The 15,713-nt window shown below is 40.9% G+C and overlaps 1 protein-coding gene across 7 annotated transcripts in view; it reads right to left on the bottom strand.

Moving 5' to 3' along the window:
- Positions 1-15,713, bottom strand: part of tnk2b (tyrosine kinase, non-receptor, 2b) — a 259,122-nt gene that overhangs the window by 243,080 nt on the left and 329 nt on the right. For 2 of the 7 annotated variants that reach the window (XM_041216342.1, XM_041216333.1), the window contains exon 1: positions 4,502-4,547. The exons of 1 other annotated variant lie outside the window; for it this stretch is intronic. In XM_041216342.1, the coding sequence (XP_041072276.1) occupies positions 4,502-4,525 (24 nt within the window). In that variant the 5' untranslated portion in view covers positions 4,526-4,547. Of the gene's footprint in view, positions 1-4,501; positions 4,549-15,713 lie in introns of those variants that run through there. 4 more of the 7 variants (XM_041216316.1, XM_041216361.1, XM_041216352.1 and 1 more) reach the window with 4 other exon arrangements.

Genomic DNA, 15,713 nt, shown 5'->3' with positions numbered 1-15,713 from the left:
TTTCTAGTTGCACAGATTTGGGTCACCTTTGAAAACCAGCATTTCTATACAACAGGAATCAACTGCACAGAAAAGACAAAGCAAGAGTTTTGAAGGGAAGTGATGAAACTGATCCAACACATTATTTTCTATGGGAAAGGATACAAATTCAATTCATTCCACATGATATCAAGAAGTGGCTGAAGGCACTGGATACAGTAAAGTCTCTAGGCCCTGACAACGTCCCAGCTGGAATACTTGCAAAGATTTTTGCTCCAGACCAAACCACACCCCTAGCCAAGCTGTTCCGGTAGAGTTTCACCAGTGGCATTACAACAAGGAAAATTGCTGTCCACAATAAACAGGCCATTCACTGCCTGGCCTGCTTTCAATCATCAGAAAAATGCTGCAAGTTGTCAATGACAATACTATTAAGCAGCAGTTCTCAGGAATAACCTGCTCACCGATGCTCAGTTTGGGTATAACCTTGGACAAAGTGCTGCATTCCAAAAGAGAGGCAAGTGACTGCCTTTGACATCAAGGAAGCATTTGACAGTATGTGGCATCAAGAAGCCTAAGCTAAATTGAAATCAGTGGGAATCAGGGTAAAACTCTCCACTGGTTGGAGTCATATCTAGCACAAAAGGAAGATGGTTATGATGAATGGAGGCCAAGCACCTCAGCCCAGGACATCACTGCGAGAATTCCTCAGGATAGTGTCCTAGACCCAAACATCTTCAGCTGCTTCATCAATAACCTTCTCGCTATCATAAGGTCAGAATTGGGGATGTTCATTGACAATTGCTCAGTGTTCAATACCATTTGCGACTCCTCAGATACCGAGTCCATGTGCAGCAAGATGTGGACAATATTCAGGCTTGGACTGAAAAGTGGCAAGTTAGCACCTTACAAATTTGCAAATTCTACAACCTAGAAGGACAAGGGAAACAGACATATAAGAACACCATCATCTGCAAGTTCCCCTACAAGCCATACAACATCTTAACTTGGAACTACAATTGTTGTAATCCTGCCACTGGGTCAAAATCCTGCAACTCCCTTTCCCGTAGGGCAGATTCTCAAATGAATCCGCCCGAATCGCCTTCCTTTTCAGCGAAGGCATCCTTCCAGAGACCTAATATGGTTCCGGCCATCTAGGGGAACTACAGGCATGATCTTTGCCACTCAACAAATCCAAGAAAAGTAACTGGAACAAACCAAAAAGCTTTACATAATCTTTATTGATCCGTCCAAGGCAATTGGCGCTATCAATTTCAAAGACCTTTGGAAAGTCCTCCACAGACTTGAACGTCCAGCAAAATTTGTTACCATCATGCAGAAGAATCAGAAAATATGACAGCAAATATCCTTTACAATGAATTGGAGGCCAGCCCTTTCATATCCAGATGGGTGTCAAGCAGATTACGTCAACTCTCTTCACTATGTACTTCAGCCTGGTTATAGAACTCATTCATGACTAACTTCCACCAAGGGTCATGACTGAGTTTTGACTCAATAGGAAACTTTTCAACCTCAAAAGGCTAAGAACCAAGACTAGGGTCACCCTCCAGCATGTCCACAACTTACAATACGACGATGACTGCATAGTTGTAAATCACACTGCAAGCAACATGCATATCTCCCTCAATCTCTTCAACTCCACATTCAAAAGAATTAGTCTCTCAGTCAATTTCGGCAAGGCCAAAATTCTCCACAAGCCCTCCCCCAGACAAGCACTTACATCTCCAAATATTATAATTGATGGGACACTTTGGTAGTCATTGAACACTTCCTATATCTCAGCAACTACCTTTCTCAAAAGATCACCAAAGAGGAGATTCAGTACAGAATCAGCTGTGCCAGCACAGCCTTCCAAAATAAAAACAGAAAATGCTGGAAAAACCCAGCAGGTCTGGCAGCATCTGTGGAGAGAGAAACAGAGTTGATGTTTTAAGTCCATATGACTCATCTTCAGCCTTCCAAAGTTTGTGCAACCGAGACAACAGAGGTCTCCATAACAGGACAACAATCTACAATTCTACTGTTGTCACTGCACCTCTATTTGGCAGTGAGACATGAGTAATCTACCAAAGGTACCTCCAGCATTGGAAGATTTCCACCAGCAATGTCTCTGCAAGGTACTCAAAGCCAAGTGCAAAAACAGGCAAACTCCAGCATCCTCACCAAATCAAACTTTCACAAACAAGATGATAAAGAACGGATAATCTCTATTTTATTTTAAAGTGATGTTAATTGAGGGGTCAACATTGGCCAAGACACCAGAAAGAACCCCCTGCTCTTCTTCAAAATAGTGCTATAGCATCTTTTGCATCTACCCCAGAGAGCAGACTGGATATTGGTTTAGTATATCATTTTGAAGATGGTACCTTCCCCCACTTCCTCAGTACTGCACTGAAGTATCAGCCTCAATTTCTGTGCCCAAGTCTCTGGTGTGGAATTTGAATCCATAATCTTCTGATTCAGTGAGCTACCAACTGAGCCACACTGACATAATGGAAATACACATTACACAAATAATTAAAGCTACTTAAAAGAGAATGAGGGAATAGCTGTGTGGAAATCGTGGAACTCTAAACTGAAATCTAATGAGGAAAAGCCAACAAGCTGGAACAGGATCTAGCCCAGGAAAAGGAAATAGCCCAACTCCAGGAGTGCAATCTGCTCTACCAACTCGGAGTGTCTACATTCCAGAATTAATCCTTGAACTTCTCTTCCTCTTCAGCTCCCTCTCCCATTCCAAGATCATAAAACTTAGGGCTTTCCACCAAGTTTTTGATTACCTTCTCCTAACATCTCTTTCTTTGAGTTAACATCTACATTTTCCCCTTGAGCCTCTGTGAAATGCCAAGGGATAATGTTCATTGTTAAAGGCACTGTGTAAGTGCAAGTCATTATTGACACCATGTACTCTGATGGCTGCAACAAGCATTTTGCAAAACATGGCTTGTCTATTCTAATAGATTTGAAAGCAGATTCCAATGCTGGAAATTATACAGGCCCTGTAGCGTTGTATGATGTTTCATGCTCAGACTCAGGCCCTGGCATAGCTGCCGCCACACAACTGCTTTGCTGTCCCAGGTGCTCCCATATGGTGCAAAATTGAAGCAACCCAGGATCATATTCTGAATTGATTTCTGTGTATAAAAATTAAAATGTCCTGCAAGATTCTTCACCATGGTAATGTCATCCCTTTTTAAATAAAGACAATTCAATATCAAACAGAGTAAGAGAACTGTACTGAAGTACACAGTACTAGAGTGTGTGCGCAGCATGCACTCAAATAAAGCAAACCAATTGGCATCCTGTTTCAAGAGATCTTGGTAATGCTCCAAGACTTAAAAATATGAAAAGCCAGTTTATTGGCTTTGATTCGCTTTTCCTGTTTTTGTGTTGCAGTCAAGAGCAAAACAACATACAGGCAGGAGGCTAGGAATGAAGTTTTCCTCCCAGTTGTTCTAGTGAAAATCAGGCAAGCCACTGTTCCCCATAGTCCCTAAACAATATCCATTTATCTCAATCTCAGAGTATCCTATAGATGTACAAAGGCAGCATTTTCAGTTTCCAAAATATTAATAATTCACATGGCAGCAATAAGTCTCCCAGATTGCTAGGACATACTTTCTCCAATATGGGATCGTGATGGGCAATTTTCATTTCGTATAGGAATCTTCATCTTAGCAATCAACCTGCACTACATTTGAATCCAAACTACAGGAAGCAAGCATTGTCTGAGTGGGATGTTCATTAAAAGTAAAATAACCAGTTAATTATTCCCACTTATGTACATCATAAATCAAATGTAGCAATGCATTGTACAATCATTATTGCCCCTCCCAAAGCCCCAAACAATCGTCTGTATAAAAATAGCAGCGGGCGTCAATATGGATGACCTCCTGAACACAAACAGTTTTTCAAGAATAACAACTAAAAAATGAACCAGGTGTGTTGCTAATTACAAAAAATATGCCTTTCCACAGGAACATGCTCCCTCCCACCACCCACGTTCTAATTTTAGGCATCGCCTCTTTATGGAGTAATAGTTCAGCTAGTATTTTATCCAAGTAGCCATTCAGTCAGCTATTCAACCATGAAAGGCATCAGAGAAGAGCACAACCTTCACATTTTCACCCACTCTCTACATACAAACCCATGCCTGTATGCACTTCCTGATGGAGATCACAAGAGAGTAATTTGGGAACAGAAACTGTTTGTCTTTTCCTCTTCACTGAGGACCCTTACGCTATCTGGCTACACCCAGAAAACAGGAGAAGAGTCCAGGGCCATCCTGGCCTGGACAACTGAATAATCTGTAAATAATTCACTACTTCACGCCAAGACAACTTGCAGCCTTCACTCCCTCTGCAACTCCACCACCCCATGGCTGCTTCGTTTTCTCAAACAATCTGCAGGACTCACTGATAATGTGCATGTAGTACTTTATGATGTTGCCTCCATAAACTCTTCCACTTCTTCACCTTTAAAAAACCTTCTGAAGTCTCACCTTTTCAACCAAACTTTTGGTCATGTCTCCTAACACTCACAATAGCTGATGATCCACATCTTCATTCCTTTTACCTTTTCTTTCCCCTTCTCCCAGCCCCCACTTGTAGGATATTTTTCTGACATTAAAGGCCTCATATGAATTCAAATTGTCATTATTGTAAATGTCCTGCATGGTGAACTGCTGACACACAAAGATTAGGAAGTTTCCTAAACTCAGATCTTTATATCATCTTGGCCAGGCAGCAGCAAGAACATCACAACTGACTTCAGAACCCCTGGCAAGAGAAATTAAAACAAAACACACAGGATTCCAGCTCCTGGTTACTACTCAATAACACCTCCTAGAAACAGAAATTAGTTTATAAAATCCAGCTCAGATATGAAGAACTCTAAACGTCAAGTAGCCAGTCACACTCTATATGCAGCTGAAGAATGGGGTCTTGGGCAATTTACAAGGCAGCTGCTCGCACCCATGGAACCACATTATAGAATGCCATCAAGAGAGGAGATCACACCCGGGGAAGACACAATAACACGGGAGACATGGGAACTGACCTGGAGCTCCAACCTCCCTGTTAACCCCACTCCCACCTGACTTCAAGAGCACACACCACTCGCAGCAGCTGCCAGCTTGTGCTTACTTTCTCTCCCCTGGGCCTCCATTTTAGTACAGTTGCAGATTCTCTCACATGACTACTGCCAGTTTCCCAATTCTGTTGCCAGCCCCACCTGATCTTTTAGCAATGGCGTGCAGGGAAATCCCCAAGATTTCAGAGTACTTTGGCAAGATCTCAAGAGAGGCATAATTTACCCATAAATCACAACTCCCACAATGTATTCAGGAGAGTTGGCATGTCTGCATACTCTTTGCCTTGAAGCATTTAGGCAAGTGGCCATTTTACCGCTACAATTGTTGCTTTACAGTCAGGTATTATATATGATATTCAGTTTTATTATTTTTTTCAACATTGATGTGAATTAGTATGTGTCAACCTCAAGACAACCGTTCAAGAAAAGACCCCTGATGTGGCAAGAATCTGAGCTGTATAAGTGTGAGAAACGTGAGAAGGGAGAATGAAAGAAAGTGAGGGGCCAGAAACAGCAAAAGAAGAGAGTGAAAGGACCTGAAATGATGGGGGGTTGTTTTATAGCTGATGCTAGTAGCTTTCTGGTATTTCTTCCAAGTTGCTGTTTCTCAGAGGTATCCCGGGAAATTTGTCAACTTTCGGGGCATTACAATCAAGCCCCATTGTCTCTCATCCTGATCCAACACAGACGCTATGAAGAGAGACTGGATAGGCTAGGGTTGTTTACCTTAGAGCAGAGAAGGCTGAAGGGGGACCTGATAGAGGTATACTAAATTATGGGGGGCATAAATAGGGTAGAGAGGAAGAAAATTTTCCCCTTAGCAGAGATGTCAATAACCAGGGGAGCATAGATTTAAGGTAAGGGGCAGAAGGTTTAGAGGGGATTTGAGGAAAAAAAATTTCACCCAGAGGGTGATTGGAATCTGGAGTACACTACCTGAGGGGGTGGTAGAGGCAGGAACCCTCACAACATTTGAGTATTTAGATGAGCACATGAAATGCCATAGAATACAGGGCTACGGGCCAAGTGCTGGAAAATGGGATTAGAATAGATAGGTGCTTGATAGCCGGCACGGACACGTTGGGCCAAAAGGCCTGTTTTTGTGCTGTATAACTCTATGACTATGAAATGCACTTTCCAGCAAGAGCCGTTGGGCAGTAATTGGGAACAGGAAGTTTGGCTAATTTTCCCATTCTTTGTTTGGGCTCACCAAGCACTGTTTCCAAAGAACCTAGAAATCTTCCATAATTCAGTCATGCTACTAGAAATCTTCCATAATTCAGTCATGCTATTGCAGCAAACACAAATAAAAACACAGAAACTGGGAAAATATTTTGTACATGGCCAACTTAAGACCAGCAAAATTTTAAAAGTTTATTAATCCTAAGATCCCCCGACTGTCACTGCACAATTCTTTGCATCATACAAGACATATAATACTTAACTAAAGAAACCTAGAATTAGAGAGGCATTTGTTTCATATTCAAAGTGCTACCTAGTTGTACCAAGTATAAAAATAGCTCCCAAACACCAGCTAGTTACCACTCCCTAATGCCTTGCACCACATAATTTAATTTTATACCAGATAGACATCTTCTGCAGTGCAATGTTCTATGTATTTGTGATATTTTCAGCATAGCTGTCATTATTTCCCTTCAAATGGTACAATAAAACATGGAGTTTTACAGCTTACAATACACAATACAGGTTTGCTACTCGTTGACAATCATAAACTACTACTTTTGCACAAGTATTGTTGCTATTGGTTGATTGCTCTTTCATGTGATAATCCAATAAGATTTTTGCAGAAGTAACAGATTTGCTAACCTGGCAGGATTATCGACTCAATTGTAGCTACTTCAAGCCGTGTCTGATACAACGATTGGCCACCCTGCTACAGAGATACAATATCACCTACAAATAGCACTCTCATTGAGTCAATATTTAATTAGCTCTGAGATAAGAGTCACTGCCTCCAACTTACAATACAGATTATTAAGTGAATAAAATTATTAAAAGAGTAAAAAAATCAAAGGAAATAATAACTGGAAAAAAACAAACATTACTCCACAGCTCTTTACATTAAGTATATTTCCATATTTCTCTTCCATCTCTAACTTGGGTTTTGGTAGTGACCATCTCTAATTTGATTCTTGATTCCTGGAAAAGATGCAAGCAGTTACCTTATTTTAATTTTACAATTACTTCCGAAATTCTTTCCAAGAACTGTGTACTGAACTCCACTATGTGTTGGATAACACGGAGTGTGCAGTGTATTGTTACATGACAGTAATGCATTGACAATTTGGGTCGGTTACAGAATCACAAAAGCAAAACCAGGCCTGCTTTTTAGTTCAATCCCAATGTGTTACTGTCTTGAAATGTATTCCAGAGTGTGTTATGCCTCAAATATTAAAAAATTTAGAGACCTACCATTGCTTTTTTTTCTTACTAACAGGAATTACCATGACAGATGATGTATAGCGAAAGATTCCCATGGCCCAATCCATACAATTGATATGCAGCTATACTAAGATTTAAGACAGGAAAATGTCACAGTTTAGATCATTTATAAATATGCTGGATACAGAATTTCCTTATAATCAACCGCAAATATTTTTCCATATGTCAATAGAGATATCAGTGAAGTAGCTTGGGATACAATGATCAGGAACAGAATAAACCCCTACATGTAAGAGTGAAGCTGTGTTTATCAGAAACAATAAGAGACAATAAGTTGAAGCTCATCACTGTAATCTAACTTTATGAGTAAAGATTAGCTCAGTCACTTCATGGCTCACAAAGAAGTTGTAAATCACTTATCTCAACAATTTATGGCATCATCTGAATGTTTTGATTAGATTATTGTGTGTAATAGCTTCAAAGTATCATTTATGTGATAGGAATGCTAATTATACAATTAGCATATATCATTATGTCTTCAATAAATTATAATAACTCTATGAAGATTTATAGTTCATTGCTGTACTAGTCAGAAAATCTACAGAGAGCTGAAACAAGAACACCTACTATATTAATGAAGTGATTAAAAATTAGCAATTGCTCCCAGTATCCTGGTCAACATTCATCCCACTGTAAACTGTTTCTCCTTGATTTCCATGTGGTGAGATCAGAAAAGATGGCATACTGCATGGAGAGAAGTGTAGTTCTGACGAAACACTGAAGAACTCAAGACATACTTAGAATGAGAAAGTTAATTTATGGTCTTTCTTAAACTTCTAATAAACTGATGCTGGCAAAGTACTGGGCTTGAACAAACACTCGTCTGGCGATTCACCCCATTCTGCGGTGCTTCCCAATTTCTCTGAAGCTACTGGGTGATAACTGTGTGACAAGCTGGATTCCCTATCATCTTGCGTTGATACAGGGCAATATTCCAAGCGCCAAGCAGTACTGCAGAGCCATTGCCTGAATATCCCAAGAAAGGACAAATTAGTAGCTGCAATGTTGATGCACGTTAGACTGAAGCTCCCTGAACTACTGAATTTGAAAGCCTGAGGCCTACTTTGAACCAATGGATGTCAATGCACCAACACAGCGGACTAGAGTGTAGAGAGCCTGAAGACAAAACTATCTTAATGAAGGGGCCTCCTCGCAATGAGACTGAAGCACCTGAGTTGTGCTTATTGGCAAAACACCTTGGGGAATTTTTATCACAGTAAAGGCACTACAGAAATGCAAATTACTGTTGCCCATCTCCTCCTTTGTTCACAACAATTAGTTTTCATCTTTGTCTTATATATGGCACTCGGAGCTTCCTTGTATATGCAGTACCAGAACATTAATGTTGGAACATCAGAAACTCTCAATTTTTTTTTAATGGTTTCATGGGATGTGAGCGTCATTGGCAAGATCAGCATTTATCCCCATTCCTAATTATGTCTGTGATGGTGAAGAGTTGCCTATTTGAACCACTGCATTCTATGTGCTGTAGGTACACCCGCTGTTAAGATGGGCGTTACTGGTTTTTGACCCAGCAGCAGTGAACAAACGACAATATATTTCCAAGTCCAGATGGTGTGGCTTGGAGGGGAACTTGCTGGTGGTGGTGGTTTTCATGCATCTGCTGCCTGTTATAATGATCAGTAAATGCCTGTCTTCACTTGCTGCACTAGCTCGATTGCAAAGGTTAAGGAAGTCAACATTTCCTGCCAGTTAGAATTCATAATTTATTCTTACTTTCAGACAAATTATTTATTCTCATGGTAGCAACACAAAACAAAATACCCACAAACTGACCAAATCAGTGACTGAGAAAAATTCATGGACTCTACCAGTAACTTATTTTTCAGATTCAGCCTTTTTGCATGTGTGTCTGCACACACCAGATAAGAGATATTATCTACTGCACAAAGTAAAAGCTGAATCAGAAAAATAATGCCAGGAAAATTACGACATACATTGGAGGCTTTGCATTGTGCCTGCCCGGTGACAAGGCTGCCTCTTGTTTCGTTTTTATTATTCTCTGAAATACCTAATGAAAATGAGTCAGAAAGTATCAGCAAACAGCACATGAATGTGCTTCATTACATTTCAACAGCCTACATTAAATCACTCCTATTCAAGTATGGAATTCAAGAGCAGCAAAAATTTTATGTTATGTTTTGTGAAATCCTCCAATTCTGCCAGGTGGCCCCACTATAAATCACCATGTTCAAGCAGGGGGCATTTTTAAATTCTCCACTGTCCTCCTCACAATCACACAGTGCCGTCCTGTATGAAATAATCTGGTAGATATAAACGCAATCATCAGTGTAGCAAACATACAAAATGCTTTTTAAAAATTTACATATCAGGGACTTTCAGAGTCCAAGAGGCAATACATACAAGTTCAGCTTAGCTCTCTCGATTGTCATAATTCCTGAATACACTATTCTCGTTTCATTTTCTATATACAAATTTACCCGCAATCTTACTATTCCCCCTCTTTCCCTGAAGTCAGTGATTCAGGCGGGCTACATATCTAAGGATGCCCAACTTAACACTTTGAATTGAGCTGTCCTAACTTGGAAAGTCTTTGAAGAAACCTTTGGAAACCTCACCTGTTCTTCAGTTGTAAGCAAGGACAAGTGAATGTGGCAGACAACCGGACCCTAACAGTCAAATCAAGTTCACTGATACAAACTTGCCAAAAGAAACACTGGATGAAAATCAAAAGTGGGAATTACAGCCGAGTTTGTCCCTCCCTAGCTAAGGGCCGCCAATGTCAATTATAACCCCCGCCCCAAATAAGATCATGGACTGAAGCCAAAACCTTCCTGGTACACATGGCTCAAGTCCACAGACGTATTTTGTTTATATCACATAGTCAATGGCTATCAGCAGTTTACTTGAACTGTTTTTGAAAAATTAAAACTAAACTGTAATTTTCCTTCACATTCAGTTGGTTTGCTGATTGTACCAACTGTGCTATTATACTACAAGTTTATGCATTCACTCAAGTGCAGCAATGAAGTACAGTATCAGCCTAGATTTTGTACTCAAGCTTCTAGACTGGGACCTGAATGCACAACCTTCTGAGTAAGAGGAAGGGATGGTGAATTGTTCATCGGGTATGCCTGCACAGTATGTGGTGGTAGAAACAGGCCTTTACACTTTGGAATTTGTCTTATAAATATTCTACTCGTTGCCACATAAAACATTGTATGGAAGTGCAAACATGTTAGCAACCTTAAAATAAAAACAGAAAATGCTGGAAACACTTAATGGGTTTAGACAGTATCTGCAGAAAGCTAGATAATGTTTTGGGTGCAGACTCTTATCCAAAATTAGTTTTAAAGAAGGGCCAAAACGTTAACTGGGTCTGCTCTTTTTGCCACTGCTGCCTGAACTGTTAAGCATTTCCATCATTTGATGTTTTTGTTTCAGATTTCCAGGAGCAAATTTTTTTTCGCTTTTTGTTTTTACAGCAGCAATCATTTATTGTGGAAGGGTGAGAAAGTGCAGAAAAATATTGATTCTGGAGCCTTGAAAAGCTCTTCAGCAACCAGAGTTTTTCCAAGATATTCACATTCACAGCATACTACAGTACATAAAAGAATAAAAGTATTTCAGAAAGCACTCATTTCCAAATGTTGCCTGCTCTTACTAGAATACAGAATCTCTGCAGAAGATTTAGTTGTTCAAAAGCAAGGCCATGACCCAAAACATTAACTCTGTTTCTCTCCTCACAGATACTGCCTGACCTGCTGAGCATTTCCAGACTTTCCTATTTTATTTCTTTTAAAAACAATGAAAATTAAAAGTATAACTTCAAAATTGCACTGGCTCAAAAGGTTTATCTGAGCTAATCAACTTTGAATTGGATTTCAGCTATGAAGTGTAACTGTATCGGAGCAACATGAAGATTTTTTAAAGCACGGATTACACAGAATTAATTGGAAACTACAATGCACAAAGCCTGTGTTTGGCCAAACAGCCGATGTTGATGTTTATCCTTCACATGAGCCGTAGTCCACATTCCATGTGCCCACCCTGTTCCCATATGTCTGGATCCTCCTTTCCTTCAATTCCCTTCCAAAGCTGTTCTTCAATGTTGATATGGTTTCTGCTTCAATTAATAACTCTTAAAGTGCATGCCAGACTCACAACCTCGCTATTTAAAGAGTTTGCATGTTGTGCCATTGTGAAATGTGTACACAAATGCACCACCCAAACTATTATTTACACCAGCAACTATTTATTGCTTGATTTCTGTGGTCTTACCCATCGCTTAACCTTCCTATATCTAAGTAGAGATAGCCACTTTTAACAAATGGCTTTTTCTATGTACGGAGTTTCAGGGATACTTCAGGAACCCGCCAAAATAAATTAGTTAAAAGACACATTGTATCTGCTATAGTGGCATCTATTGGAGTATTCTAATTCTGATGAAAAGGGCAGATGATAGAATCATACACCCCAGAAAGCTTGGGCTGATAATCAGCAAGTAACACAAGTGCCAGGTAATGACCATCTCCAAAAAGAGAGAATCTAACTATCTTCTTATGACATTCAAAGGCACTACCATCGCTGAATCCCTGACTATCAACATCCTGGGGAATACCATTGACCAGAAACGGAACCAGGCCAACTAGATAAATACTGTAGGTCTGGCAGCATCTATGGAGAGGAGCACAGTTAACGTTTCGAGTCCGAATGACCCTTCAACAGAACTAAGTAAAAATAGAAGAGAGGTGAAATATAAGCTGGTTTAAGGGGGGGTGGGGGGGGTGAAAAGAAGAGCTGGATAGAGGACCAGTGATAGGTGGAGATAACCAAAAGATGTTACAGACAAAAGGACAAAGAGGTGTTGAAGGTGGTGATATTATCTAAAGGAATGTGCTAATTAAGGGTAGAAAGCAGGACGAGCAAGGTACAGATAGCCCTAGTGGGGGTGGGGTGGGGTGAAGGAATCGAAATAGGCTAAAAGGTAGAGATAAAACAATGGATGGAAATACACTTAAAATAATGGAAGTAGGTGGGAAAAGAAAAATCTAAATAAATTATTGAAAAAACACCCACTAGGGCTATCTGTACCTTGCTTGTCCTGCTTTCTATCCTTAATTAGCACATTCCTTTAGATAATATCACCAGCTTCAACACCTCTTTGTCCTTTTGTCTGTGACATCTTTTGGTTATCTCCACCTATCACTGGCCCTCTATCTAGCTCTTCTTCTTCCCCCCCTTATGCTAGCTTATATTTCACCTCTCTTCTATTTTTACTTAGTTCTGTTGAACGGTCATTCGGTCTTGAAACATTAACTGTGCTCCTCTCCGTAGATGCTGCCAGACCTGCTGAGTTTTTCCAGGTATTTTTGTTTTTGTTTTGGATTTCCAGCATCCACAGTTTTTGCTTTTATTTTAGATTAATACTGTGCCTACAACAGCAGGTCAGAGGCTGGAATTCTGCAGCGATTAACTCACCTCCTGACTCCAAAGTTTGTCCACCATCTACAAGGCACAAGTCAGGAATGTGATGGAATACGATCCATTTGCCTGGATGAGTGCAGCTCCAACAACATTCAAGAAGCTCAACACCATCCAAGACAAAGCAGCCCACTTGATCCATCCAGCACCTTAAGCATTCATACACTGTGACAGCAGTGTACACCATTTACATGATGCACTGCAGCAACTCACTAAGGCCCCATCAACAGTACCTTCCAAACCAGCAATCTCCACCACCTAGAAGGACAAGGGCAGCAGTTGCATGGAAACACCAGCACCTGCAAGTTCCCCTCCAAGTTCCCCATCCTGACTTGGAACTATGTCACTGGGTAAAAATCCCAGAACTCCCTCACTAACAGCACTGGGCACTTATCTACACCACATAGAATCATAGAAAGTTCATGGCACAGAAAGAGGCCACTTGGCCCATCATCTCAGCCAGCCAAAAAACAAGTCACCAAGCCTAATCCCACTTTTCCAGCATTTAGTCTGGAGTCCTGCAGGTTACAGCACTTGAGGAGAATATCCAGACACTTTTTAAATAAGGTTGAGGGTTTCTGCCTCTACTTCCCGTTCCGGACACCCACAACCCTCTGGGTGAAAAAAATTCCTCATCTCCCCTCTAATCTTTCTACCAATCACTTTAAAATCGATGTCCCCTAGTCACTGACCTCTCTGCTAAAGTAAATAGGGCCTTCCCATCCACTCTATCCAGGTCCCTCACAATTTTGTACATCTCAATCAAATCACCCCTCAGCCTCCTGGGTTCCAAAGAGAACAACCCCCAGCCTATCCAATCTTTCCTCAAATCTGGCAACATCATTGTACATCTCCTCTGTACCCTCTTTAATGCAATTAGATAATTTCTGTAATGAGGTGACCAGAACTGCACTCAATACTGAAGTTGTGGCCTGACTAATGTTTTGCATAATTGCAGCATAACCCCCCTGCTCTTTTATTCTATGCCTCAACTAATAAATGAAAGGATTCTGTTAGCCTTCTTAAACGCCTTTTCAACCTGTCCTGCTAGCTTCAGGATACTGTGAGCATTGACTCCAAAATCCCTCACTTCCTCTGCACCCCTCAGTATCCTCCCATTTATTGTGCAATCCTTTGCCTTGTTTGACCTCCCCAAATGGATCACCTCACACTACTCTGGGTTGAATTCCATTTGCCACTTTTTTGCCCACTTGACCAGTCCATCGATATATTCCTGCAGTTTTTTTTAAAATTCATTTGTGGCCAGCATTTATTGCCCATCCCTAGTCGCCCTTGAGAAGATGGTGCTGAGCTGCCTTCTTAAACCGCTGCAGTCCATGTGGTGTAGGTACACCCACAGTGCTGTTAGGAAGGGAGTTCCATGATTTTGACCCAGCAGTGAAGGAACGACGATATATTTCCAAGTCAAGATGGTGAGTGACTTGGAGGGGAACTTCCAGGTAGGCGTGTTCCCACCCATCGGCTGCCCTTGTCCTTTTAGATGGTACTGGTTGTTTGGTTTGGAAGGTGCTGTCAAAGGAGCCTTGGTGAATTCGTGCAGTGAATCTTGCAGATGGCACACTGCTGGTACTGTTCGCCGGTGTTGGAAGGAGTGAATGTTTGTGTATGTGGTGCCAATCAAGCGGGCTGCTTTGTCCTGGATGATGTCAAGCTTCTTAAGTGTTATGGGAGCTGCACTCATCCAGGCAAGTGGGGAATATTCCCGCACACTCCTGGCATGTGCCTCGTAGGTGGTGGACAGGCTTTGGGGAGTCAGAAGGTGACTTACCCGTCACACAATTCCTAGCCTATGACCTGCTCTTGTAGCCACAGGATTTATATGGCCAGTCCAGTTCAGTTTCCAGTCAACGGGAACCCCCAGGATGTTGATAGTGGGAGTTTCCATGATGGTAATGCCAATGAACGTCAAGGGGCAATAGCTAGATCCTCACTAGTCACTGACACCCACATTCTTTAAAAATAAAGGCCATTTCCCTGCTTAGACCCCACAGTTCTGCAATATTTTCCATTTAAGAATATATCCAATTCCCTTTTAAAAGTTACTATTGAATCTGCTTTCAGGCAGTGTGTTCCAGACCCCAACAACTCGGTGCATAACAAAAAAATCACCCCTCTGCCCACTTTCTCTTGCATGTTAGATTGCTTGTGCATAATTACAGATGTGAAACATGGGTAAGTAGGCACTTCTGGGGCATAACTATGTGATCATTCATCATACAATTGTCTACAGGTTTTCGATTCAAACCTGGTAATATGTCAGGAGAGCTGCAGTCACTGATTTGCTCCTAACGAAGCTACTGGATTCATAAAGGCAACCAGAGCACTGATACCATTTCTTTCAATATACCACACATTAATAAAAAAACAACAGGATTGGCGGATAATATCGGAGAAATTGCACACACACCACTGGGGAAAAAAATCTCAAAATAAAACTTAAACAGCTATACAACAGTAAAAGTCACAAATAAGCGATTGCCAGCCTAAATATACAAATCACATCATCCTTGACCAAAAACATTAATTAAAATGATGTTGCCAAAAAAGAAACGTAAAATCTTACAAAGTACCAAAAGAAAATCAGTGGAAATGCGTGTGAGCTGTAGAATTATTAGACTTTTCCAGGTACCCGACCAACAAAGAACTCCACTGTCAGCGAAGCCACCCACTAG

Source organism: Carcharodon carcharias, chromosome 2 (genome assembly GCF_017639515.1).
Source record: "Carcharodon carcharias isolate sCarCar2 chromosome 2, sCarCar2.pri, whole genome shotgun sequence".
NCBI classification, from domain to species: domain Eukaryota; kingdom Metazoa; phylum Chordata; class Chondrichthyes; order Lamniformes; family Lamnidae; genus Carcharodon; species Carcharodon carcharias.
The sequence above is the reverse complement of the archived record's forward strand: the minus strand, read 5'-3'. Positions and strand labels throughout refer to the sequence as shown.